We start from the raw sequence: 26350 nt of genomic DNA, 5'->3' as shown, positions 1-26350 counted from the left end.
AGGGATCCCAGAGACCCAAGAGGTGAGCGAGGTCTGCACCACCCCTGGCTGCGTGATGGCAGGTAAGCCTGGCCCCCTTGCCGTCCACAGCCTGCCCAAGGGCTGGGGGCTTCCGGCTGACACTGACACAGGCCCCGCCCAAGGCCCAGGGGAGCAACTCCAAGAAAGGGCCCTTAGAGCTGGGTGGGCCGGACTCGCTGTGGAGTGGGGGGAGCTGGTGTTCTGCTGGCATCTGGCACCCGCTGGGCCCCCAGTCCCCAGCCTCCAGCAGCCAGGCCCTGTAGCAACAGCCATCCCGCCCCAAGAACCCAGCGGCTTTTGTCCACATGTATAGAAAGAAAGGTTCAATGAATAGCCCCACTTTCTTACCTCAAATTTTCAACCAGGAATTTGTCTTAAAATTGGGAGTCAGGTACCACTATTTGCAGATGACAAAAACTGTTAACATGCTGTGAAAGCACCAATAGTGGAGAAGCTCTGGACTGTGACTCTTCTGCCCGTGTTGGGGGCCGGGGGGCCTGTGGTCGCGCCTTCTGTGAGGTCCCCAGTCCCAGAGGTGGAGTGGCCAAGACCAACTGGGACAGAATTTGAGGGGGCCGGGCACGGTGGTTCTCACCTGTAATCCCAGCACTTAGGGAGGTGGGCAGATCACAGGTCAGGAGATCGAGACCATCCTGGCTGACACAGTGAAACACTGTCTCTACTGAAAATACAAAAAAATTAGCAGGGCGTAGTGGCAGGCACCTGTAGTCCCAGCTACTCGGGAGGCTGAGGCAGGAGAATGGCGTGAACCCAGGAGGTGGAGCTTGCAGTGAGCCGAGATCGCGCCACTGCACTCCAGCCTGGGCGACAGAGCAAGACTCGATCTCAAAAAAAAAAGAATTTGAGGGACGGTCTTGGGTCAGGGGTGCAGCCCAGCTACTCCAGTTGAAAGCTTTCAGTGGAAAGCCTGGGGCTCCCCTGTCCACTGCACATTCGGAGTTGCTGGGGCAAAGCCAGCCCCTCTGGGAGAATATAAACCCCCATGGTGGTGAGAGTTGCCCCTCTGTCTGGGGACCAAACACACTGACGTGTAAGGGGGCAGGGGGCAGAGTCGGGACAGAAAGGCCCTGGTGGACAGCCAGGACCTGGGCCCAGCTCACAGGGCAGGTCCACCAGCTGAGCACCTCCTGTGAGCCGGCACCGTCTCAGCCATCGCCTCGGCCTGCAAGTCAGAGTGCTGGTGTTCCCAGATTCACAGACAAGGAAATGAGTCTCGGAGGGTTGGGGCTCAAGGTCGTAATAAGTGAAAACCCAGCCAACTCATGCCGGAATTCCCAGCAACTCTGGAGGCCAAGGTGGGCCACCTGAGCCCAGGAGTTCCAGACCAGCCTGGGCAACACAGGGAGACCCTGTCTCTACAAATAAATGTGTTTTGAAAAGCATTCAGGCGAGGTGGCACACACCTGTGATCCCAGCTACTCGGGAGGCTGAGGTGGGAGGATCGTTTAAGCCCAGAAGTTCAAGGCTGCAGTGAGCTGTGATCACACCACTGCACTCCAGCCTGGGCCACAGAGTGAGACCCTGTCTCCAAAAATAAATAAGTGAAAACCCTAGCACTGAATCCAGGTTGGGGGATTCCCTCTCTGCAGCTCAGAGAGGGTGGTTAACTCTCCCAGGGCACACAGCTGCAACTGGATGGACAGCAGCCCCTTCCCGAGAGACCAGGCTGCCTCTTGGACCGGAAGGCAGGCTTCTGGACTGTCCACAACTCTCTCTGTCTCCCCTCTCCCTGCTCCACGCCATGGGGATGAGCAGCCGCCAGGATCCTCCAGAACATGGACCCGACCACGGAACCATGTAACGACTTCTACCAGTTTGCGTGCGGAGGCTGGCTGCGGCGTCACGTGATCCCCGAGACCAACTCAAGATACAGCATCTTTGACGTCCTCCGCGATGAGCTGGAGGTCATCCTCAAAGGTGGCAGAGCATGGCCAGGGGAGCAGCGGGGTGACACCGAACAGGACGGCACTGGGCCAAGAGTTGGTCCTGGCTGTGTCTCGCCCCTGTTTCTGCTTCCTTCTTGGTCCAGTGGGCACGGAGGAGAGGGAATAAAGACCCAGCAGCTGGAGGGCCGCCTCTTGCCGAGCGCTGCAGGGGGGGTGGGGACCTGTGACCTGGCCCCCACAGCCTCGTCAGGCCTCTGTCCAACCTTTTCCTGTGCCCACAGCGGTGCTGGAGAATTCGACTGCCAAGGACCGGCCGGCTGTGGAGAAGGCCAGGACGCTGTACCGCTCCTGCATGAACCAGAGTGAGTGGGGGCCGCCAGGAAGGGGCCGAGGCGGGGGACGGGGGCGGGCTGCCCCTGCCAGGGCCTAGCACAGCCCCAGGACTCCATGGCTGCCCCTAGGGCAGGAGTGGGTGCCTTCGGGACTCATGCCAGAGGGTCTGTGTGCTGTGTCCTGCTCCCAGTCACGGGGTCCAGGCTCACAGTAATGCCAGCTGCCCTGCGGCCTCATTCACACCCCAACCCCAGCACAGACCACACGTTCCAGGCTGCAGGAAGACTGTGTGTGTGTGTATTATATGTATATGAGTATGTGTATTATACATTGTATACATGTGTATTATACATTGTATACATGTATTGTATACATGTGTATTATACATTGTATACATGAGTATGTGTATAATACATGAGTATGTGTATACACATGTATATTATACATGCATATTATACATTTATGTGCGTATATGTGTGTTGCGTGTATATGTAGGCATGCACATTGTGTGTGTTTATGTGTGTGTGTGTGTATATATGTATATGTGCACATGCATGCATCTGTGTATATGTGTATATGTGATTTGTGCATGTGTACATGTGGGTACATGTGTTGTGTGTGTGTGTATGTATATTGTTATGTATATGTGTATATGTATGCATGCAGTGTGTATATATGTGTGTGCATTATGTGTGCACGTGTGTTATGTGCACATCACATGTGTATTGTGTATAGTGTATAAGTGTATTATGTGCATATGCATGTATGTGTATACATATATATTCTATGGGTGTGTTGTGTGTGCATATGTGTATGTTGTGTGTGCACGTATGTGTGTATTGTGTGTGTATTATATACATATGTGCTGTGTGTACTTGTGTACATGTGTATATGTGTGTATGTATATGTATATATGTGTATGTGTGTATGTGTGTACGTGTTGTGTGTGCATTTTATGTGTGTGTCATATGTGTGTGTGCATGTGGATGTATGTGGATGTGTGTATGTGTATATGTGTATGTGTGTATATGTGTATATGTGTATGTGTGTATATGTGTATATGTGTATGTGTGTATATGCGTTATGTGTGTTTTCTATGTATGTGTCATATGTGCATGTGTGTGCATGTAGATGGATGTGGATGTGGATGTGTATATGTGTATGTGTGTATATGTGTTTTGTGTATATTGTATACATGTGTCATGTGTGTGTGGATGTGGATGCATGTGGATGTATGTGGATGCATGTGGATGTATGTGGATGTATGTGTGTGGTGTGGGGCAGATTATCCATGTTTCAGTTCCCATTAAAGGAATTCACGTGCTTGGAGCGCCCCCGGCCCAGCACCGTTTAACTCCTCCACTTGGGGGTCTGCAGGCCCAGCCTGTGGTTGTGGCTACGTAGAGACAGCTCCTCCACTGAGCACCAGGGTTCAGGGCTGGCTGTTCTCCCCAGGGGGTCTCGTGGAGCCTCCGCCTGACAGTGGAACTCGCTGGGACCCTGGCTTTAGGGGGCGTCTCCATGAGACCCCTGCTTGGGTGCACTGGGCTTGTCTCCTCCCCACGGAAACTGAAGGCTGGGCCCCCAGTCTGGGCAATACCCGCAGCTGCAGACAACTTCCTGTGTCCTCACCTTTACTTAATTTTTGGCCTGAGAGGCTGAATATACAAAGGGCAGGGGCCAGACCATGTGGAAAACCGGAACGCGACTCCGGACCTGCAGCCCAGCCCGGAACCCATCCCTTCATCCTCAGTGGGCAGCCCAGGAGGTCAGACGGCACCCCCACGGCATCCGGCCCCAAACAGCCGGGGCCTGCCTCGTCCCTGGCAGCCTCCCCTGGAATGTCTGTCCCTGCTTCCAGCGGAGGACCCGAGCCAAGCCCGGAGGAGTCCAGCCTCTAGTGAGCCCGCCACAGCGTCCCCAGGCCAGCGGCCCCCACTCGGCCCACCTGGGCCTCCCCTCTTCCACTAGGAAGCCCTGCCGCTCCTTGCAGGCCTTTGACCTGACAGTGCGCCTGCCATGCTGTGCCAGCCCCGAAGCCTTCGCTTTGCCCTCTGGGTGGTCTTCACTGATTCCCACAGTGACTCTCTCCGTGTCCCCACCTTTACTTAATCTTCCACTGCAGGGCTCCTGAGCTGCTGGTCAGGGCCCCACCATGCTGAGCTGAGACACAGGACACACACAGGCCCCAGGGCTCCCCTGCCTCCCCCACACCCCCTCCCAGCCCACCCGGCACCCACCGCCGCTGCCTGAGTCCTCGCCGAGGCTTGGCCTGCGCCCAGAGCCTCCACTCCTCTCCCAGGCTCCTCGCTTGCTGGCCGGCTCCCAGGTCCCAGGGGCTCCCTCCCACCATCCTCTTTGTCCCTCGGGGCTCGTGCGCTTTTCTCAGCCCCCAGGTCTCCTTTCACACCCGTATCCAGCCTCAGCCTCCGCCTCCAGCGCTGCAAAGCTGCCAGGATGCTGCTCTGTGAGGGGAGGGTGCAGGTGTAAAGGCCCAGGCTGGGAGGCCGCCTCTCGCCGAGCACTGCAGGGGGTGTGGGGACCTGTGACACCGGCCAACAGTGCCCCCACAGCTCTGTGTCGTGGCACGTGAGCCACAGGGAGGCTGGGAAAGTGACCACTGCCTCCCTCCTCAGGTGTGATAGAGAAGCGAGGCTCTCAGCCCCTGCTGGACATCTTGGAGGTGGTGGGAGGCTGGCCGGTGGCCATGGACAGGTGGAATGAGACTGTAGGTAAGGCCGGGCCTGGTGGCAGCCTCACAGACAAACGGAACAGGACCAGGGCCAGGACTCCTTCGGCCCGAGACTTTCCAGGAGGGGACCCCACCCCCACCCCCAGCTGCCTGCTCTCAGGAGCCCCAAGAGGCCCAACCCAGCCAGGGCAACCTCGGGGTCCTGGGAGGTGGTTTAGGCTCCATGCTGGGGAGTTGGTGCCCTATAGCCAGTCCCATTCAGCCCTGCAGAGGGACGCCCCTCCTCAGCCCCTAGGAGCACTTGACGCTCAGGCCCCAGCCAGGCCCCGGCCCCAGGGTTCCCCACTCTAAGCATGCGCTCCATTCCCCTGGGGGCAGGAGTGACGCCCCACGTGGCTGGCAGCCCTGACGACCCCATGCTGCGCCCAACCCCCTCCCGTCACCTGGGGGCCCGCCTGTGGCTCCTGGGCTGTTAGGGAAAGTGTCTCCTGTATTCCCCAGTCCCTAAGGCGCACAGGTGAGCTCTCCACCCTATGGCCCCCTAGTTCCTAGCTCCAGAGGCCAGATTCACTGACAAGGGGCCGGGCTGGGACCCCAGGGCCCGCCAGTCTCCAGAGCAGGGCGCTGCCTCCCCAGGACTCAAGTGGGAGCTGGAGCGGCAGCTGGCACTGATGAACTCACAGTTCAACAGGCGCGTCCTCATCGACCTCTTCATCTGGAACGATGACCAGAACTCCAGCCGGCACATCATCTACGTACGAGCTGCGCCGGTGGGCAGGGGTAGGCAGGGTCCCCGAGCCTGGCTGGGGGCTCTCGCAGCACAGCAGGAGGACAGGCCAGGCGGTCAGGGAGTTCCAGGGTCTCCTGGGGCCTGGGCTCCTGGCTCCTGTCCACGTCCATGGGCCCAGGGACGAGCTGCTGCTGCTGGAGTTTCTGTCAGGCCTCCTGGCCGAGCTGGTGGCCACAGCGGAACCCAGCTCTGGTCAGAGGGGCAGGGCTCCTGAACAGCAGGGCTGGAACCAGGGCAGGAGGCCCGACCTCAGGGAGCCACTGCTGGCCACGGGCTGGAGGCCAAAGAGAAGCACACGAAACAAATATGCGCCCCACTCTGGGGGACCCGCGGGTGCTGCGAGGCCCAGAGCAGCCTGAGCCGCTGCCCCCCACCCCCGCCACCCTCTCCAGTCCAGTCCAGCCCAGCACCATCACTCAGGGCAGGGCCTGGGCTCCCGGGTCCAGCACGAGCTCTGCCACCAGCTCCTGGGCAGAGCATGTGTCCACGGGGCACAGTCCTGGGGGGAGGAGGCTGCTGCCTGCCTCAGCCAGGCTGTGGGGACTCCGGGCCCCGTGCCCAGGCTCACACCTTCTGTGTTTCCAGATAGACCAGCCCACCTTGGGCATGCCCTCCCGAGAGTACTACTTCAACGGTGGCAGCAACCGGAAGGTGGGTGGGTCCTCACCACAATGCCAGACGACCCCACGACACCCCCTCGCCCCCTACCGCGTGGCCTAGCCCTCCTGTAGCCCACCTGGCTTTCCCTCCCTAAAGCTGGTGTTATGAGCACCTGTGGAGGTTGAGCCTGGAACTGAGGGCGGGGGGTGCAGACGCAACCCATTGCTTGCCACCATCCTGGGGGGACGTTGCCCCAACACCCGGGCCAGGCCTGGTGACAAACTCAGCTCAGCAGCAGCCCCGTGGGGCAGAACTGCCCTCCCCGTCCGGTCGTCCCGTCATACAGAACCAGGCCCCACGCCTGCTCCACCTCCCCCCTCCCGTCATACAGAACCAGGCCCCGCGCCTGCTCCACCTCCCACGTCCCGTCATACAGAACCAGGCCCCGCGCCTGCTCCACCTCCCCCGTCCCGTCATACAGAACCAGGCCCCGCGCCTGCTCCACCTCCCCCGTCCCGTCATACAGAGCCAGGCTCCGCCGCACCGGATTGCTGGGAGGGCCCCTGGAGATCTGAGCACAGGCAGCCAGGCCCCACGCCTGCTCACCTCAAGGGGCTGTCAACAGAGGAGAGCGATGAGGACCCCCACTGTGGACAAGGGGACCTTGAGGCCAGCAGGCCCAGGGCTAGCCCGGGGTGCAGGGAAGGGTGGGGAAGGACAGGGAGCAGGTAAGGAGGGCACAGGCATCCAGGCACCAGGGCAGAGGTGAATAGGCATGAGGCATGAATGCCCCAGAGGGCCAGACACAATCCAGGGGGCCTCCTGGTGAAGGTGGGCTATGAGCTAGACTTTGAAGGATGACCAAATCCAGAGGAAGGGCCGTGTGGCCAAAGGTGGGCAGTGGTGCTGAGAGAACCAGGCCAGAGCAGGAGGGACTGGAGCATCTCAAAAGCGCCATGTATGGCCATGTGTTCAGACCAGGCAGCTGTGGGCTGAGCCTGGCCAGGGCATTGGCCTGCACTGGGGAAGCCCTGCCCAGCGTGAAGAAGGCAGCTCCCTGAGGAGCAAGCTTCCTCAGGATCCAACTCCTGACCCTCAGGCCAGGGAGCACCTGGGTAGGGAGGCCCCAATTAGCCCTGGCACCCACCACCCCAGCACCCACAGCCCTGGCACCCACAGCCCCAGCAGGCCCAAATTAGCCCTGGCACCCCCAACCCTGGCACCCACCACCCTGGCACCCACAGCCCCAGCACCCACAGCCCTGGCACCCTCTCTGTGCCAACTCTTATAGGCAGCCACACAGTTTAAGCCCTGAGCAGTCCCGCAGAGTAGGTCCCCTGTCCAGAGGCTCGGGCACAGGTCATGCATCTGAGATGCTCCCACTCGGCACTCTGTGTGCCTGAGAGCCTGCTGGTCAAGGTGGGTGGACGCACGTCAGGGGCTGCCCCGTGTCCTACGCCCACCCCACCCCCACAGAGAGCTCTCTGAGGGTCATGGTGGCCAAGGTCGTCCAGCCCCGCCCGGCGTCCTTTGGCCCAGGTGCGGGAAGCCTACCTGCAGTTCATGGTGTCAGTGGCCACGATGCTGCGGGAGGACACAAACCTGCCCAGGGACAGCCACCTGGTGCAGGAGGACATGGCACAGGTACTGGAGCTGGAGACGCAGCTGGCCAAGGTAAGGAGGCCGGGGTGGGCGGGAGCGGGCAGGAAGTGGCCCGGGAGCCCCAGATGACGTGGCTTGCCAAGGTGAGGGGGTCCCGGGTGGGCCGGTAGCAGGCAGGGAGTGAGCTGGGAGCTCGAGGGGGCTTCCTGGCCACCCACCTGTGTGACCGCTCTCCCCGGCGCAGGCCACGGTACCCCAGGAGGAGAGGCACGACGTCATCGCCCTGTACCACCGGATGAGCCTGGAGGAGCTGCAAAGCCAGTTTGACCTGAAGGTGAGGCCACACCACACAGGAAGCCGGCACTGGCCGGGCGGAGACTCGTGGGGGACATGGAAGTGACCCTCTGAGAGGGCACCCTGCCTCACATTTAAGCTCAGAAACATTCCCTATCCCCGAGCAGGGAGACCCTGTATCTGATCACTCAAACCTGCTGCAGAGCAGCACCAGCCCGATTTCTAATGTCATTGGGACAGCAGTGCCAACTGTGCCGTCCTGGAACAGAGTCACCCATTGGTGCGGTGCTGTGATGGCCCCGGTCTTCTGAGCAGGAAACGGAGGCCTTAGGGGGCTGCTGATGTGTGGGGTGTGCAGGGTCCCACCCAGGGCTCTCAGACCCCAGGTCTGGCTCAGAACCTTAGCAGGGTGCTGCCTCCCAGTCCTGCCTGCCCTGAGGGTAGCAGCTCCCCCTGGCCACACCTTCAGGTGCTCCCCTCCCCAGTGCCCAGGCCAGGCACTGCCCTGTGCTTTGAGGTGGGGGCTGGAGAGGAGCAGCCCAGCCTGGGAAGGGACAAGTTCCCCACTCCTTCCGCCAACTCTCACCCTGCTGGAGCAGCCGGCCTTCTCAAGGGCCTCCTCCCCAAGGAGGCGCAGGTGTGCAGCTTTGGCAAAGGGCGCCCAAGTCAGCGAGGGAGGGCAAGGGCAGAAGGGGGTCCAAAGCTCCTGCCCCCTCAACCAGGGGATGTCCCTGAGTGTCTGGAGCCACAGCTCTTGCCAAGGGCAAGATAGAGAGACTCTGGGGAGAGCCTCGCCCCAGGGCACCTAGTGCCCTGGAAGGCTGGTGGTCTCTAGATCGGTGCTGGTCTCCAGGGCTGGCCTGCAGGGACACACCTTCCCCAACATCCCGCCGCCCCTCACACCCAGAACACACGCAGTGGGGCCAGGCTCTATTCTGGCCCTGGGCTTTATCCCCTTCCCAAACAAAGGCCTGTCTCGATCGAGGTTCCAGTGCGGGAGAGGGACAGGAAAGCAGAGTGACCTCTAAAACGTATCAGAAAGACAGAAACGGGGCATGGAAGCGGCCCGCTGAGAGGGCACCTTGCCTCACGTTTATCCCCGAGCAGGGAGACCCTGTATTTGATCACCCAAACTTGGTGAGGATGAGCTCAGCCAGGACAGCAGACAGGAGGGAAAGCCTTGCAGAGAACCAAGGGCCATGGCTGTCTGGGGCCAGCGTGTCTCACACAGCAATTCCCAAGGGTCTGGGGCAGGGACTCCCGGCTAGTGAGTGCCAGGCCTAGAGAGAGATGGAGTAGGAAGTAAAGCGGGGCACACCGTGTCTGACCTTGGGGGCCACTTTAAAGTCTCAGACTCTGCCCAGGAAGGGTGGGGGTACGACAGGACGTGACCTAGTTCACAAGTAAGAGTGAGTAAAGGGGACGGGGCAGGTGGCAGAGAAGCCAATCAGAGGCTGCCACACAGCCCGGGTAAGAGATGGCAGTTCTGTCAAGTGGGCTGCCCGTGGTGGATTGATTTCGGAGGTGGAGCCAACAGGGTTTGCAAACGGACTAAATATGGAAGTGAGAGAACTCAGACGGCCTGAGGTTGCGGTGGAGACATCACAATGGCAGGTTCAGGGGAGCGTCCAGGAGCCCAGGGTTTGGGGACATTTAGTTTACAATGCGTTTATGATGTTCAGAATTGCCCCAAAGTGAACACGTCCACACAACCACCTCTCAGATCCTCAGATCAAGACTTACATGACCACCGACATCTCAGAAGCCTCCACATGCCCCTGCCTAGCCCCTGTGCACGCCTCCTTCCCTGGAGAAGATGATCCTGACTTCTCCCTGGAGGGAAGCTGGTCCCTGACGTGGCCTCTCGATTGCTGAGTGGCCTCTGACTCTAGGAAGAGACCCTGACTTCTCCCTGGAGGGAGGCCGGTCCCTGACGTGGCCTCTCGATTGCTGAGTGGCCTCTGACTCTAAGAACATGCGACAACTCGGGTCCCAGTGTGCTGTCTCTGGGCCTTTTCTGAGTGACACTGTCGTGCCCATGCCTGTGGGTGCCTGTGGCAGGCAAGTGGGTGGGACTGGAATTGCTGGGTCGAAGCACACGCATCTGTTCAACAGTAACAGGCACTGTCTTTCCCCAGAGTCATCCAGGGATGTGTGCTCCCCAACAGCGGCTGGTGCCACATGCTCGCCCGTGCTGGGTGGTGTCCGTCCTCACCTTAGCCATTTGTGCACCTGTGTAGTGGGGTTTCATCTGGGTTCAACATGACTTTCCCCAAGGGCAGATAAGGTTAAACGCCATCTCCTGTCAACTGGCCAATGTCGTTCCCTTTTGTGGAATGTCTGTTCGAGTCTTGCCCATTTGTTCTATCGGGCGATCTTTCTCTTATTGCTTCTTGGAGTTACCTATTTTAGATGTGACTCCTTGGTCAGCTTATATGTACAAATGTTCTCCCCACTGGGCAGCTTTGCTTTTTTACTCTCATAAGAGTTTCTTTGTTTTGAAGGAGGCTATTAAATGGTCCAATGTATTGACTTAGCAAACGTGTGCAGATCTCTTCTTCGTGGTTAGTATTCTTTGTGTTCTGCTAAAGAACTCTTTGCCTACCCTCAAGGTTGCTTAGGTCTACAATCTACTTTGAGTTGACTTTTTTAATGAGCAGTGAGATGTAGGAATTGTTTCTTTCTTATGGATTTCCAGTCAATCAGCACCATTTATTAAAAAGAGCCCCCTGTGAGTCCCTGGTCTTGGTGCTTTCTGTGTTATAAATCAGGCGTCCCTGTGTGTCTTTGTGTGGGCCCATATGTGTATTTCTGGACTGTCTTCTGCCCCACTGGTCTCTTTATCTACCCAAGTGATAACCCCTACCCCCTCACTCCTTCAGCTTTATAATGTCTTGGTAGTCAGTAGAGTATGTATGTCAACTTTGTTCTTCAAGAGTGTCTTGATAATTCTCAGTCCTTTGCATATTCATATGAAACTTAAAATCAGCCTGCCATTTGCATACACACACACACACACAAAGAGAAAACCCTGCTAGAAATTTGATAAGGATCACTTTGAATCTCTGTATCAATTTGGGGAAGACTTTGCAATGCCGAGTCTTCCAATCCATGAACATGGTATATGCTTCCGTTTATGCTTCAGTTTTTCTTAATAACTTTTAAAACTTTCAATGTCAAGTTCTTATACATATTTTATTAGATATATTCCAGGTGTTTGGTTTTCTACTATAAATAGAATCATTTTGAAGTTATCTTATTTGTTGCTGACATATGGAAATACTGACTTTGTAAATATGCAGTCTTAATGCACTTAATTCTGGTTGTTTATTTGTAGAATAAACAAAATCATATCATTTGTGAAAAACAACGGGGGCTTGGGTTTTTTGTTTTTGTTTTTGTTTGAGACAGGGTCTCACTCTGTCACACAGACTGGAGTGGAGTGGCACGATCATGGCTCACTGCAGCATTGACCTCCTGGGCTCAAGCCTCCTGAGTAGCTGGGACCACAGGAATTCACCACCACCATGCCTTGGCTGATTTTTTGTTTTGTTTTTTGTTTTTCAGAAACAGGGTTTCTCTATGTTGGCCAGGCTGGTCTTGAACTTCTACACTCAAGCAGTCCTCCCGCCCTGGCCTCCCAAAGTGCTGGGATTACAGGCATGTGCCACCATGCCTGGTCCAGTTTTATTTATTCTCTTTCAGTTCTTACTGGCTTTATTTCATGATAGTAGACATTAGAAGAAAAGCACATACATTCTTACCATTAAATTTTATGTTTGGCTGGGCACAGTGGCTCACACCTATAATCCCAGCACTTTGGGAGGCCAAGGCAGGTGGATCACCTGAGGTCAGGAGCTTGAGACCAGCCCGGCCAACATGGTGAAACCCTGTTTCTACTAAAAATAAAAAAACTAGCTAGGTGTGGTAGCACATGCCTGTAATCTCAGCTACTAGGAAGGCTGAGGCAGGAGAATTGCTTGAACCCAGGAGGCGGAGTTTGCAGTGACCTGAGATCACGCTGCTGCACTCCAGCCTGGGCAACAAAGCGAGACTCTGTCTCAAAAATAAATTTAAAAAAAAAGTTACGTTTGCTATGGAGTTTTATTGCTGCTGCTTCATACATTTCCTTTATCAGATTATATAACTTTCCTTCTATTTTTCTTTTTTCTTTCTTTCTTTCTTTTTTTTTTTTTTATTTGAGACAGAGTCTTGCTCTGTCACACAGGCTGGAGTGCAGTGAAGCAATCTCAGCTCACTGTAACCTCTGCCTCCCAGGTTCAAGCAATTCTCCTGCCTCAGTCTCCCAAGTAGCTGGGATTACAGGCGTGTGCCACCATGCCCAGCTAATTTCTGTATTTTTAGTAGACACAGGGTTTTGCCATGTTGGCCAGACAGATCTTGAACTCCTGGCCTCAGGTGATCCACCCACCTCAGTCTTCCAAAGTGTTGGGATTACAGGCGTGAGCCACTGTGGCTGGCCCCTTCTATTTTTATTTGCCAAGCGTTTTTATTATGAACAGATAGCAGATTTTATCAAATGCCTTTTCTGCACCTGTTGAAATGATTATGTGACTTTCCTCCTTTATTCAGTTATCGTAGTGGATTAAAATGATTTGATTTTCAAATGTTATGCCGAACTCGTATTCCTTGAATAAATCTAATTCAGCTGTGAGGTATTATGGCATTTTGTACAAGTATGGCTAGGTTCTATTTGCTAATATTTTGCTTAGAACTTTTGTATCTATGACATAAATGAGACTGGCTTATTATTTTCTCTGCTTATAATATCCTATTTTGGTCCTCATAAATCAAGCTGAAAAGCATTTTCTCGTCTCTGGAAAGTTTTAGTAAGATTGGCAGTTTTCCTTAAATGTCAGATAGAATCCACTGGTAAAGCCAGATGGGTCTGGAAATTTCTTTTTGAAAATTTTTTAAATGAAAGATTCCATTTATTTAACCTAGAAGACTATTCATATTTTCTATTTCTTTTTTTGTTGTTTTTGCTAAGTTGTGTTTTTCTAGGAACTTGCCTGTTATACTTAGGCTTTCACATATATCTGCATGATCGCTTGGGTTTTTACAGCTGTAGGCTCTGTAATAATGTCACCCACCCTTTCCTGATTCTGATTACCTGCACGTTCTCTCTTATTCCTTGAACATTCTTCAATGGGGGCTGGGTTTCTTAGGTTCGCAGGAACTGTTTCTCCCTCTCTCTCTCTCCCTCTTTTCTCCCCACTTCCTCTATCCACAGGGATTTAACTGGACTCTGTTCATACAAACTGTGCTATCCTCTGTCAAAATCAAGCTGCTGCCAGATGAGGAAGTGGTGGTCTACGGCATCCCCTACCTGCAGAACCTTGAAAACATCATCGACACCTACTCAGCCAGGTGAGGCCCAGGGAGGGTCTCCAAAGGCCTCAGCATCTTTGCCCCTGCTCTCCCATCCTCCCCAACACAGCTTCTGCTCCCAGGAGGGGACCCTATGAAGCATCTGCCCTGAGGGGTGTGGGACATGATGGGTTAAGCTTTAGTGACCAGTGGAGCCTTACATTAAAGATGTGTCACATCCCAAGCACCCGGGGCAGATGGGCTGGATCTTGGAGAAGGTTTTCTCCAGCACCCGTAACTCTCTGTTTGGGGTGGAACGTGCTGGCCAAGGGCCCTAGGCCATATCTCCTCCCTTGCAAAGACGTCTCACCTGTTCTCCCCCTCACCCTCTACCTTCTGCCCCCAGGACCATACAGAACTACCTGGTCTGGCGTCTGGTGCTGGACCGCATTGGCAGCCTAAGCCAGAGATTCAAGGACACACGAGTGAACTACCGAAAGGTGAGCCCCTGCCCCACCCGGAGCCTGGCCCGGCACTCATTCATTCAGGCCACGATGCTGAGCATAAGCTGTGGGCAAGTACCGAGGTCCACACCAGGGTCACAGCCATGGACGAGGCAGGGCGAGGCGCCTACCCTGGTCAACCATGAGAGTCAACAAGGCAGAACGCAGCTCTGCCAAAACCACAGAGCATGATGTGGTGCGGAGGCAGGGAGGGACGAGGGCAGGGAGCGTTGCTCCGGGGAGGTGACATTTGAGACCTTAAAGGCCTGAAGAGAAGGCAGGGTGATTTCCCGAGAGAAGAAATAGCCAGTGCCAGTGCAGAGGCCAGAGGCAGGAGCAGGCAGGGGCCAGGGGGCCAGACCCGGGGTCAGCAGGGGACAGGAAGGAGAAGAGGGCAGGGAGGGAGGTGAGGTGACTGCGGCTGTGGGCCACAGCAGCCGGTTTGGGTTGTACTCCCTGTCTGAAAACCGCCAGGGTGCTAAGAGCAGAGACTCGGTCAGCTTTCCTGCTCTGTAGTCACTGTGGCTGCTCCCGGCTGGGGTGAGGGTGGAGACAGGGAACCGCAGGGAGGCCCTAGGGGGATTCTGGCTGTTCTGGAGACAGTGAGCTGAGTAGGGGGCAGTGTCAGCATGGAGGCCAATGTGGTCACCCAGGTGAGGTGACGGGTTTGGCCAGGGTGGTGGCAGACAGACAGACGCAGAGGAGGTATTGACCGCAGCAGCTGAGGGATTGGGTACAGGGGCTAAGGGCAGAGGGGAGTCGGGACTCTCAAGACCTTTGCTGGAGTAATGAGAGGGACAGAGGCCCCCACTGCAATGGGGAGACTGAGGCAGAGGCAAACTGGGGGCAAGTCAAGCCTCCTGGTGCCATGGGGGCTCAGAGACATCTGTGAGACAAGCGTCAGTGGGGCACTGAGTCTAGGAGCTTCTGGGGAGGCAGAAAGGGCTGCCTCCCTTTCCTAGGGGGCAGGAGGTCCTGCAGCCCAGAAGGTGTGGCAGGACGCTGGGCAGAGTGCTCCCTGGGCTTGCCTGAGTCTGGGGTCCATAGTCTCGTGCCCCTGTGTCCCTGGGGACAGATGAGCAAGTGTTCTCACAGCTGCTTCAACAATGGGGAGACCAGGGCCCTGGGAGCTGGTGGCTGAGAGGCACGTGGTCCCAGGCCTTGCTCTGGGTTCAGCGCCATCCCAGTGCCTTGGGACTGGGGCTGGAGTCCTGGAGAGCAGAGTCCAGCCAGACAGCCAGGACAGGGACTGGGGAGGAACCCCCCAGCTCCCCAGGGTAAAGGCCCAGCTCTCAGTCGGGGGAGGTCCCCCAATCACAAGGGCATGCCCATCCTCCCTCTGCCACTGCAGCACCCAGAGGCAAGGCTGAGACCATCCCATGCCCCCTGCTGGCCCCAGGGCACCCTGAGTCTGAGGATAGTTGGGTCTGCTCACCCCGTAAGCCCAGGACCCCATGCCAGGCTTGGCGAGGCTGACATGGGGGCTGGTGGGATGAACGGGTGGCCCCACCAGGCACTGTTCGGCACGATGGTGGAGGAGGTACGCTGGCGTGAGTGTGTGGGCTACGTCAACAGCAATATGGAGAACGCCGTGGGCTCCCTCTACGTCAGGGAGGCATTCCCTGGAGACAGCAAGAGCATGGTGGGCACCCCTCATCCATGGCCCACCTGGGGCCAGCCTTCCGCAGGGACGCTGAGCCTCCCTGCCCTGGGACTCCCACCCTGCCCAGGCCTAGAGGCCCCTGGGAGAGCCACACCTGCCCCAGCGCACCAGACAGAGGGAGGCCAAGGGAAGCTGTGCCCGCCCCCATGCCCTTGACCCCAGCCGACCATCGGGCCCCACTCCTGGGCCCTGCAGGTTCAGCTGGGAAAGGCACAGGTGGTACCAGGCCCATGAGGACCCACAGCCCAGCAGGGAGGACCCTGAAGTTGGGTGGTCATCTCGTCCCCCCAGCAGCCCCACACCTCACCCGAGAGGCCCACAGCTGGGCAGCCCAGGGCCTTGCCCCGGCAAGGCTCAGACCAGACCTCCCCAAAGCCCTTGAAGGCTGGTCATCTGCCCTCCAGATAAGTCTGGGACACGAAGGCCATGCCTGCTTCCCAGGTCAGAGAACTCATTCACAAGGTGCAGGCAGTGTTTGTGGAGACGCTGGAGGAGCTGGGCTGGATGGACGAGGAGTCCAAGAAGAAGGCGCAGGAAAAGGTACATGGCTCGCAGAGGCCGGGGCAGCCCCGACTGGATCTGGGCACGGGCAGCACTGCCCTGACAAAGCCGCCTGACAGCCCCCATGGGGAGAAGGCAGCCCCGGGAGGCACAGACAGGACCACTCGTCCACTGTGGAGCTGAGGAAAAGCAGGCAGGGGTGGGAAGCTAGGCCTGGGACATCCACAGTGCCCCCCAGGAGCCAGCGGGGGTAGCAGTGGCCTCGGGAGTGAGGGTCAGACCCACCAGAAGCCCCTCTGGACCCAAGTGACAGACGGCAGCCAAGTGACCCCTCCAGGGCCCCTGCCCCCACCCAGGCCCCTGGCGGGCTGTTGGGCTGTAGGTCAGGTGGGCAGAGCCAGGCCCCTGATGGGCTTTTGGGTTCTAGGTCAGGTAGGCGGAGCCTTCAATGCTCTGTCCCCATTAAACCTCCCCAGAGACTGCAAGGTGAGAGCCAAGTCCCGGAGCCCCCCAGTCCCTCACCCACAGGACAGGGATAGCACAGCCAGGATGCCCTGGGCCGACCCCTCCCACAGTGGGGCACTCACTGACCAGCCCCAGGGCTGACCCCATACGCAGTGGGGCACCCACTGACCAGTCCCTCCTCCCCACTCAGGCCATGAGCATCCGGGAGCAGATCGGCCACCCTGACTACATCCTGGAGGAGACGGACAGGCGCCTGGACGAGGAGTACTCCAATGTACGCCCCTCACCCCAGCCTTAAACCGCCCCCTGCACCGTGGACATGGGCCCTGATTTCCTGGGGCGTCCTCTGTGCCAAGCCCTGCGCCCTCCTGCTGGATACTAACATAGTTATCCTCACCAAGCCCTAGGGTGGTGGCTCCAGCACTACCCTCAGTGTACAGATGGGGAAACTGAAGCTTGGAGGGATGAGGGACTTGCTCAGAGTCACATAAATGCTCACAGCCAGGGCTGCCCCACCCACCTGCACCCACAGCCGATTGTCCACGTGCAGACGCCTGGCGAGGCTTGAAGTCCTTCCCCAACCACCCGAGACCTCTCCCCTTGCCCCTCTGAGGGCCCAGCCCGAGCACCTGGCAGTGACTGCACCTCTCCCATAGCTGAACTTCTCAGAGGACCTGTACTTTGAGAACAGTCTGCAGAACCTCAAGGTGGGCGCCCAGCGGAGCCTCAGGAAGCTTCGGGAAAAGGTGGACCCAAATCTGTGAGTGGCATCGCTGGCACGGCATGGGGGGCCCACGGAGTGGCCAGGAAGGCATACAGGGTTACCTGCCAGGCGGGGAGACAGTGCATGGCTGGAGTCCAGTGCCAGCTCAGGGGGGCAGTCACTGGGCCCATCTTCACCCTCTGCTTTCTGGGGCCCAAGTCGCCTCCTCCTCAGGGACCCCAGGAAGGAACCAGATATTGGGATAGGCCTCGGCCCCTCCTCTGGTGTGGCCGGGTTGGGCTGTGGTCCACCGAGGCAGAGAGAGCCCAGAGGGAGGGTCCCCGGAGAGGTGGCTCCCAGAGACCGGCTTGTCTATCACAGCTGGATCATCGGGGCGGCGGTGGTCAATGCATTCTACTCCCCAAACAGAAACCAGATTGGTAAGTTCCTCCCCCTCCCCGCCCGCCCAAGCCTTTTGGTGCCAGAGTTGAAGGGGCGGCTTGCAGCCCCCTGCCCATCCCTTCCTCCTGGGGGCACCCCAGCCTGTTCTCGGAACGCTCTCCTACATCACCCCTTGCTGCCCCATGGGGAACATTCGCTCCCATGCCCATCAGGGGCTCAGGGAGGGACTTGGCAGGCGGCATGGAGCCTTTCCTGCGGACAGAACAGGATGGTGGGAGGAGGCCGGACTGAGGTCCTGGGTCTGCCAGGCATGAGCCTGCCCAGCCTCTGAACCTCCCTGTCCTCATCTGTAAATTGAGGGGGTCCTGACCTCTGCCTGCCTGTCTGTGGGATCAAGTGTGAGAACTCCTGGCGGTGCCATCCCTGAGCCTGGCACACAGGAGATGCATCTGCTCACAGTTTATTCTTTGTCCCACCCTTGGGGACAGTGTTCCCTGCCGGGATCCTCCAGCCCCCCTTCTTCAGCAAGGAGCAGCCACAAGCCTTGAACTTCGGAGGCATTGGGATGGTGATCGGGCACGAGATCACGCACGGCTTTGACGACAATGGTGAGGGGCTGCCCCTCCAACCACACACGCCCTCCCCTCTCCACAGAGAAGCAGCCGGGAAGGGGCCTGGGGTAGCTCCATTCAACCCCTTCGTGGTTTCAGTGGGGACACCGAGGCCAGGTCCTCAGGGAGCTGTGGGGGCCGAGCAGGCCTTGAATGCCAGGCTGGGGCCCTGTCTGGGGGCACTGACTCCCAGCATGGCGGAGGGGACTCAGGGACTCCAGCCCATGACCCTGACTCCACCTGGCACTGGGCACTTCCCTCCCACGGCCTGTGACATGGGGATGACAACACCGCCCAGCACAGCAGTGAAGCCCAGATCCCAGCCTGGGGAGCCTCTCCAGGCGGCCAGCATTCTCCGCCAGGGGAGTGTGCCACCCCCGCCATGGCCATGCTGACCTCTGCCCCTTGGTGGGGACTGCCCTGCCTGGGACAGGGGCCCCGGCTGGTTTTCCCCTGTGGCTCGGCCATCGGGACATTCCATGGGCAGCCCTGTGTCCCCGGGGACCACGTGCTCCCCTCACCTGGGGTTTACAGTTTGGGCATCACAAGAGGAGCCCTTAAACCATGATGCCTCTGAGACCACAGGACCCAGGCACTAGGCCCTAGCCTCAGGGGGTGGCATGGGAGACCACTGAAGCCCTCCCTCTCTGGGGGCTGTGTAGCCCCAGGCAGCTGCTGCTCTTTGGAGCCTGTGCCTGCTCAGACCATGGGCTCTCCATACTGGGGCTGGCTGCAGGAGGGGCCAGGCACAGTGGTTGCCATGGGGCTGAGCACAGTGCAGCCAGGAGCATGTGGGCAGCCCTCCTCTGCCCCTGCCCAGGCCGGAACTTCGACAAGAACGGCAACATGATGGATTGGTGGAGTAACTTCTCCAGCCAGCACTTCCGGGAGCAGTCACAGTGCATGATCTACCAGTACAGCAATTACTCCTGGGACCTGGCGGACGAACAGAACGTGAGCACTGCCACCAGCACCGAGGCTGCAGGGGGACCGGATCCCCAGCCCCGGCCCTGAGGGAGAGGGGAGTCCGGGCAGGGGCTGCCCCAGACCTGTCTCCTGTGCGCAGGTGAACGGATTCAACACCCTTGGGGAAAACATTGCCGACAACGGAGGGGTGCGACAAGCCTACAAGGTGGGGCCTGACAGGGCAAGGTGGGGTCTGGCAGGGGAGGGGGTGTTAGCATGGCAGGGGAGGGGGCATCAGGGGCTCATTCAGGATGAGCACCATGCAGTGAGCTGCCTGGCCAGGGATCCCCCCTAGAGCCCAGTTCAGGGGTCTCTGAGTGACTGAAGTGGTGAGCACTCATCCATGGAGTGTGTGAGGGGCCCTTGCACAAAGTCCCTGCAGCAGCAGGACCCCCACAGGGGTAGGTCCTGGAGCCAGATCTCTGCTCTGCCCTGAGATCTGAGGGTTCTGGAGTCCAGGCTGGCAGGCCTGAGCCCAGCTCCCATCCGGTGCCTGCAGGCCTACCTCAAGTGGATGGCAGAAGGTGGCAAGGACCAGCAGCTGCCCGGCCTGGATCTCACCCATGAGCAACTCTTCTTCATCAGCTATGCCCAGGTGGCAGCCACAGTCCTGTTCCCACCATCCCCATGCTTCCCCACTCATCTCTGGAGGGCCCGCCCTGGGTTGCCTCCAGGGACCAGAACCCAGCGTGCAAAGCCCCCTGGGGGAAAAGCATGAGGGGCAGGGGGCGGGAGCTGGAGAGGATCCCAATGCTGATGGGAGGAGGGGGGCACCTGCTGGCTCCCCTCACCCCACCCTAGAAGGGGCAGCCTGGGGATAGTGGAGACCCTCCCCCACCCCTCCTGGCCACCCCATCTCCATCGCCTGTAGCCACACACCCCCACACGCCCACAGGTGTGGTGTGGGTCCTACCGGCCCGAGTTCGCCATCCAATCTATCAAGACAGACGTCCACAGTCCCCTGAAGTACAGGCAAGTGCTCCCATACCCACAACCCCTTTGCCACCCACAACCCCCTCACCCCCACCCCAGTGGCCTGTAAGAGTTAAAGAAGAAAGCACAAAAAGCGGCTCAGCAAAGACAGGTTTATTTTGAGAATCAACCTGAGAGGGGCTTCTGGCCAATTTCAGTCAAGAACATTCTCTTACCAACTAAGGGTATTTAAGGGTTTAGGAAGGGGGAGCCTACCACAGGCTGGGAATGTTTCTGTGTGAAGGAAAGTTTTATTGCAGAGTTGAAGTATCTGTGGTTGGAAGGGAGGTTATTCTCGGGATTGGCATGTTTCTGGTCAGATGGGAGTTTATCTCACAGTTGAAATGTTTCTGGTCATACTGACATGAGCCATTAGGTTGATGTTTTGGGCTGGTTTTTAATCACGGGGAACTTAAAATGACCGTGTTTGTCCAAGATGGCAATGCTCCTGCTGTCACACCCGCCCACCCACAGGGTACTGGGGTCACTGCAGAACCTGGCCGCCTTTGCAGACACGTTCCACTGTGCCCAGGGCACCCCCATGCACCCCAAGGAGCGATGCCGCGTGTGGTAGCCAAGGCCCCGCCGCGCTGTGTGGCCCACGCCCACCCGCTGCTCCGAGGCATCTGTGCGGAGAAGGTGCAGCCAGCGGCGACCCAGCATGTGTCCCGGCCCGGCCGACCATGCCAAGCCTGCCTGCCAGGCCTCCGCACCTGGCCTAGGGTGCAGCCACCTGCCCGACACCCAGGGATGAGCAGTGTCCAGTGCAGTACCTGGCCCAGAGTCCCCTCTACGGACACCCGCAGGGCTCAGCGCCCCCGTCACAGCCCTATAGAGACGATCAACTGTGTCCTGCCCACCCTCCAAGGTGCATTGTCTTCCAATATCCACAGCTTCAGACTTGAGCTAAGTAAATGCTTCAAAGAAATCAGAGGCCTTGCTTGTCTGGGAGGGACCAGGGTGGGCAGACAGGTGGCAGTGGCCTTGGGCACAACAGCTGCCTGGGGATGGGGGGAGAATGACAGCTGGGAGCTGATGGGGAGGGAGCCAGTTCCAGTCAAGTCTCCTAGGGTCCAATGCCAGGGCCAGCAGTGACCAGGATGCCCCCAAGTGCCCACCCCAGGGACCACACATTCAGATGCGGGGAGCCCCACTGGGGCGTCGGGGGACCCAGAGAGCTGCAGCTGGGAACCTGACATTTAGCTTTGTGTAACTGAAAACCAGAGGAGGGGCTGAACCAAAGGGACGCGGTGGGTCACGTGCTATGCATTTGTAAATGGCCACTGAGAGGGTGGGGTTGGGGCAGGAGGGGAGCCGGGAGACCCGCAGGAGCCCACAGCAGCCCCAGGTTTGGACCAGGGAGTGCAGGGAGGGCTGCTGTTGTCACCGGCCTGCACGGGAGGGGAGGGCCTGAACAGGCAGTCTGACCTGGGAGGTAAGGGGTTCTGCTCTGGGCCTGTTAGGATCCCCAAGGAAAGGTGGCCAGGAAGCTGGACATACCTAACTGGACTAAGACCCTCCCAGGCCGGCCACCCCACAGGCCATCCCCAGCAGGTACAAACAATGATTCTGACATCAGTAAAGGGCCTTGGGGCAGGCTGGCCCATCACCTGAGAGTCTCCAGGGTCTACCCACCCCACCAGGTGGAATCAAGCCCAACTCTGCCCTGAAAACCCAACTCTCCTGAGTGGCTCCCACCAGACACAGCACTGACCCCGACCCCGCTGCAGCTGACCCCACACTCCTCTCCTGACGTGGGTTCGGGTCTGTCGCCTTTGAAGGGCAGTGAGGTTACCATCCCCAGTGCCCCACAGGCGAAAGGCCCAAGGTCTCCAGAGACACTTGCAAAGCAGGAAGATGACACCTGGGACTCACAGCTACCCTGCCCGCCCCGAGGGCCTCAACAGTGAGCGAGGCGGGAGCTATGGAGGATGCAGGGCTCGGCGCTTGTGAAGCAGTGCGTGGCCAGGAACTGCAGTGTTTTCTTGTTTTGTTTTGTTTTGTTTTGTTTTTTTGAGACAGAGTCTCGCTCTGTCGCCCAGGTTGGAGTGCAGTGGCCGGATCTCAGTTCACTGCAAGCTCCACCTCCCGGGTTCACGCCATTCTCCTGCCTCAGCCTCCCCAGTAGCTGGGACTACAGGCGCCCACCACCACGCCTGGCTAGTTTTTTGTATTTTTTTTTAGTAGAGACGGGGTTTCACCATGTTAGCCAGGATGGTCTCAATCTCCTGACCTCAAGATCCGCCCATCTCGGCCTCCCAAAGTGCTGGGATTACAGGCTTGAGCCACCGTGCCCAGCCAGGAACTGCAGTTTTAACAGCTCGTTGCTGCCGGCGGATCAGGAGAGGTTCGGCATCCCGGCCCAGCAACTGCACAACGGTTCTTCCACGTGGACTTCCAGCTCACCCAGGGCAGCAGCCGCTGTCCACATCCTCAGAGGCCAGGGCCTTCGCCTCCCTCACACCTCCCTGTCACACTGTGGGGACAGCAGGGGCCCATGGGGCCGCTGGACACTGGACCAGGCAAATGCCTGAGAGGGTCCCCTCAGACAATCCCCAGCCCTCCCGAGGCTGAGAGGACAGGCCTCTCTCTCTGCCCACCATGTGTCGCCCCCACCTCTGAGGACAGCCTCGCGGTACCTGTCCATCCAGCCATGCTGCCCTTCGGCCCCTCTCAGCCTGCCCTCCTCTGCAAGTGGGGTCACAGGGGCATCCACATCCCAGGACACAATTGGCATGACACCCAAGGTGCTGTGACTCAGCTCCCAGCGAGGTCCCGTGCTCCTCCCAGGGGACCTGGGGGCAGGGTGTGGGTTGACAGGCAGTGCCCCCAAGGCCTAGCTCACCTGAGGCGGGTTGCTGGCACAGACCTCCGCAGAGATGCCCAGGACCTGCAGGATGTGCTCCTGGGGGACATAATCGCCTGGGGACTTCTGAACGAAATGCAGCAGCACTTTGTCACCACCTGTAGCAGCAGGCAGGCAGTCAGGGCGCCCCGAAGGCTGCCTGCACCTCAAAGCCACGTACCAGGAGGAGGGAAGGCGGGGCAGACCTGGCCGGCCATATCCCCCACTCAGCTACCCAGATGAGTGAGCTGTTCTGCCACAGACCAGCTCAGCCCAGCAGACATGCAGAACCAGGCCACATTGCGGTGGAGGGGCTGTGATGAGATTGACAAGCCAGAGAGAGGGCCTGGGCTAGGCCACCAAGTTCAGCAAGGTCCTCCCTGAGGCAGTGGCCGGGGCCCCTCCCTCAACCCACCTTTGCTGACCACCAGCAGCCCTCCGCTCTGCAGCAGGTCCCCAGACAGGTTCCCCTGGATGCCAACAGCTTTGGCCTATCAGGAGTGGGCAAAGCCTGGGTCAATCCTAGAGGAAAGGCCCCTGGGAGCTCCCACCACCCCCCGGCCTGTACAGCCTTGACCCACACAAACCTTGGCAGCCACATCACGCACAGGCTTCCCCAGAGCCGCCGGGAGGATGCTCAGGCTGTTGTACCTGCGAAGACACCAGGTCGCTTGGCCAGACTCCAGAGAAGCCTGGGTCCAGAGCCTGCTCCAGTGTCCACAGACCAGTTCCTAGGTCAGGCCCCACCCCACCCCACCACTCACCTCACCAGGGCTCAGAGATGGCCCAGGCAGCTAGATCAGCAGCCAGCCTAGCCCACCGGCAGGTTGGACACCGAGCCCAGTGGCTGCTGGCCAAGGGCCCACAGAGGGTGCAGGGAGCATGGATGGAGCAGGCTGGGTGTGCTCAGGGATCTGGCTCAGCTGGCAACTGCCAAGCAAAGGAGGCAGTCTGTGGCACAAACACCAGAAAGCTAGGATGGCCCCTGATGGGGCACAAGGCTCCAACCTCCGAGGTGGTCTGGACACCGAGAGTAAGCCCTAGACAAGGTGGCTCGTTACAGTCGCCCAGCACCCAAGAGAAGGCCTGGCAGAAGGGCTGGTCGACAGTGCCACCAGAACTGCCTTGTCAGCAGAGAAAAGAGGTGGCAGGGAGTGGTGGGCACCCCTGGGCCCTCCGCCCCATGCGACCTGAGGGTGCCCGTCCCCACTCACCGCTTGAAGCCCAGCTCCTTATAAAGCTGCTTGCTCTCATCCAGGTAGAGCTCTGGAAAGCGGAAGCCACAGATGTGTGCCCCAGGCCTGGAACCAGCCCCCAACCCACTCACCACCAAGAATCACCCTCCTCCTTCCGACCCTCTGTTCTTCTGCCCACCTCCGTGCTCAGCCCACCCACCCAGGGCCGGGAGAGGTAAAACAGGGCTGAGTGACCCCCTCCCCTCAGAAGAGGGGCTGAGTCCCAGAGGTGACAGGTGGAACCGGCGAGGCAGAGCTCGCCCAGACTCTGCTGCTAGGCTCAGGTCTGTGCAGGGCATCACCCAGCCACCAGCTGCGGGGCGGGGAGGCAGGGAGAGACGAGGGACGCTGACCTGTGGACATATCAAGGCCACTCCAGGAGACAGAAGAGCCAGGGCTGGGCAAGAAAGGGCCCCGAACGCCCTGAGTTTAGGGAAGGGTGTCTGCGCCCCCGCGTCGGGGAACAGGACGCACCTCCCGCGAAGTAGCCGCCGTCCAGGAACTCCTGTAGACCCAGGGCCTCGGGCCCCACGCCCACCAGACGCACACCGTGCTGGTCCAGGAGCCCCGCGAGGCCGCTGAGGTCCTGGGCGATCCAGCGGCACACCACGCAGCCGAAGCGCCGCAGCCCGGCCACCACGCACGCGCGATCCCGCCACAGGCTCCGCAGCTCCACGGCCTGCCAGGCGGCTGGGTCAGGGGCGCGCCCCACGGCCCCCAGTCCCGCCCCAGCCCCGCGGCCCCCACCACCCCATCGCTGCCAGGGCGCCCGGGCAAGAGCCGGGGACGCGCCCACCGTCCTGCGCTCGCCCGGTCTCACCTCCCCGGTCACCGCATGCTTCAGGATGCACGCGCCCACGCGGGCAAGGTCCACCGTGCTCATGGCCGCGGCCGCCCGCCCTGGTTCCCAGCTCCCCGCTCCCTGCTCTTCGTTCCCAGATCCCGGCTCCTGGCTCCCAGATCCAGCCCCAGGCCCCGCCTCGAGATGCCCCGGCCACGCCTCTCTCGCTGCCGCCGAGGCCCCGCCCTTTCGGGCTCGTCTCCGCCCCGGGCCCCCCCACAAGATGGCCGCAGAGCGCCCAGCCACGCCTCTGGCCACGCCCCTTCCGCACCCCGAGCCCTGCTCCGCCTCCTCGGATTCGCCCCTAGTCACGCCTTGCTTCCCCTCCCACTCCAGGCCAAGCCTCGAGATCGCGGCGCCAAATCCCGCGTCCGCCTGCTTGGGTCCCTCCCGCCTCCTCAATCCGGGCCTTGCTGGATGGTTGCTGTCCCGCGTCCCGGTCCCGCCCCTAGCCCCGCCCCTAGCCCCGCCTTCCCATTGGGCCCAGACTTGGACTCCGTCGGCCATTGGCGCAGCAGGCGGAGCTGGGCGGTGCGGAGCTGGGCGGTGCGACCCTCGGCGCGCGATGCGCCTGTGCGGAATGCGGCGGGAGGCGGGGCAGGCTCACGGTGGTCCCGGGGCGTGGCTGGGACGGCGCACCCAGGGGTGGTCCAGGGAGCGGCGGGGGTCTCCCTGCGGGCTCGCGCGAAAGTGGGCTGGATTCAAGGTTGAGGGGAGAGGGTGAGCGCAGGGGTCGCGGGCATAGGGGACCGCGGCCCGGGGTCTCCCCCGGGGCGGGGGTCCCAGCAATGGGGGTGCGAGGGCTTAGCCTTTCCACGTGGTCTGGTTTTCGCTTGAAAATCCCCGCAAATGCGGCGGTATCTCAATTATACATGGACGCGTTGTCTTGAATCATAAAATACTGTTCATGTCGTGCCGGTTGCATATCAGCTTTTAACCCCCCAAACCTTGGGGCGAAATGGACCCCGGGGAGATAAACACAGCTCCCAGAAGTGCACTGCGGGTCAGGAGCCTGGCAGATGCGTCCTGTTCCTCCCCCACTGCAGCCCTGTGATAGCGTTTATCACCGAGTT

The 26350-nt window shown here is 59.3% G+C and overlaps 2 protein-coding genes across 7 annotated transcripts in view; one reads left to right on the top strand and one right to left on the bottom strand.

The window, feature by feature from the left end:
- MMEL1 (membrane metalloendopeptidase like 1) overlaps positions 1-21284 on the top strand; it is a 40215-nt gene extending 18931 nt beyond the window's left edge. The window contains exons 3-23 of the mRNA XM_025403994.1: positions 3-62; positions 1798-1959; positions 2210-2290; positions 4898-4993; positions 5590-5708; positions 6329-6394; positions 7883-8017; positions 8190-8279; positions 13494-13630; positions 13977-14070; positions 15587-15715; positions 16178-16276; positions 16893-16976; positions 17359-17462; positions 17787-17845; positions 18296-18415; positions 19239-19372; positions 19485-19550; positions 19884-19979; positions 20280-20356; positions 20831-21284. Of these exons, the coding sequence (XP_025259779.1) occupies positions 3-62; positions 1798-1959; positions 2210-2290; positions 4898-4993; positions 5590-5708; positions 6329-6394; positions 7883-8017; positions 8190-8279; positions 13494-13630; positions 13977-14070; positions 15587-15715; positions 16178-16276; positions 16893-16976; positions 17359-17462; positions 17787-17845; positions 18296-18415; positions 19239-19372; positions 19485-19550; positions 19884-19979; positions 20280-20356; positions 20831-20930 (2108 nt within the window). The 3' untranslated portion in view covers positions 20931-21284. The remainder of the gene's footprint in view (positions 1-2; positions 63-1797; positions 1960-2209; positions 2291-4897; positions 4994-5589; positions 5709-6328; positions 6395-7882; positions 8018-8189; positions 8280-13493; positions 13631-13976; positions 14071-15586; positions 15716-16177; positions 16277-16892; positions 16977-17358; positions 17463-17786; positions 17846-18295; positions 18416-19238; positions 19373-19484; positions 19551-19883; positions 19980-20279; positions 20357-20830) is intronic.
- Positions 21285-22606: 1322 nt separating this feature from the next.
- Positions 22607-25412, bottom strand: FAM213B (family with sequence similarity 213 member B). 6 transcript variants are annotated; one of them, XM_025404027.1, is made up of 7 exons: positions 25257-25412; positions 24911-25115; positions 24416-24467; positions 23789-23852; positions 23617-23712; positions 23202-23288; positions 22607-22832 (listed from the first exon to the last, which is right to left on the bottom strand). In XM_025404027.1, the coding sequence occupies exons 1-7, from the start codon at positions 25317-25319 to the stop codon at positions 22815-22817; spliced, it is 585 nt and encodes a 194-aa protein (XP_025259812.1). In that variant the 5' UTR covers positions 25320-25412; the 3' UTR covers positions 22607-22814. The 6 variants fall into 6 exon arrangements, with proteins under 6 accessions (XP_025259812.1, XP_025259802.1, XP_025259823.1 ...); XM_025404017.1 differs by having other exon boundaries at positions 23202-23320; positions 23617-23692; XM_025404038.1 differs by having other exon boundaries at positions 23617-23692.
- Between the last annotated feature and the right edge of the window lie 938 nt (positions 25413-26350).

The sequence above is a fragment of the Theropithecus gelada genome, chromosome 1 (assembly GCF_003255815.1).
Source record: "Theropithecus gelada isolate Dixy chromosome 1, Tgel_1.0, whole genome shotgun sequence".
Taxonomy (NCBI): Eukaryota; Metazoa; Chordata; class Mammalia; order Primates; family Cercopithecidae; genus Theropithecus; species Theropithecus gelada.
This window is presented reverse-complemented; position numbering and strand designations above follow the sequence as displayed.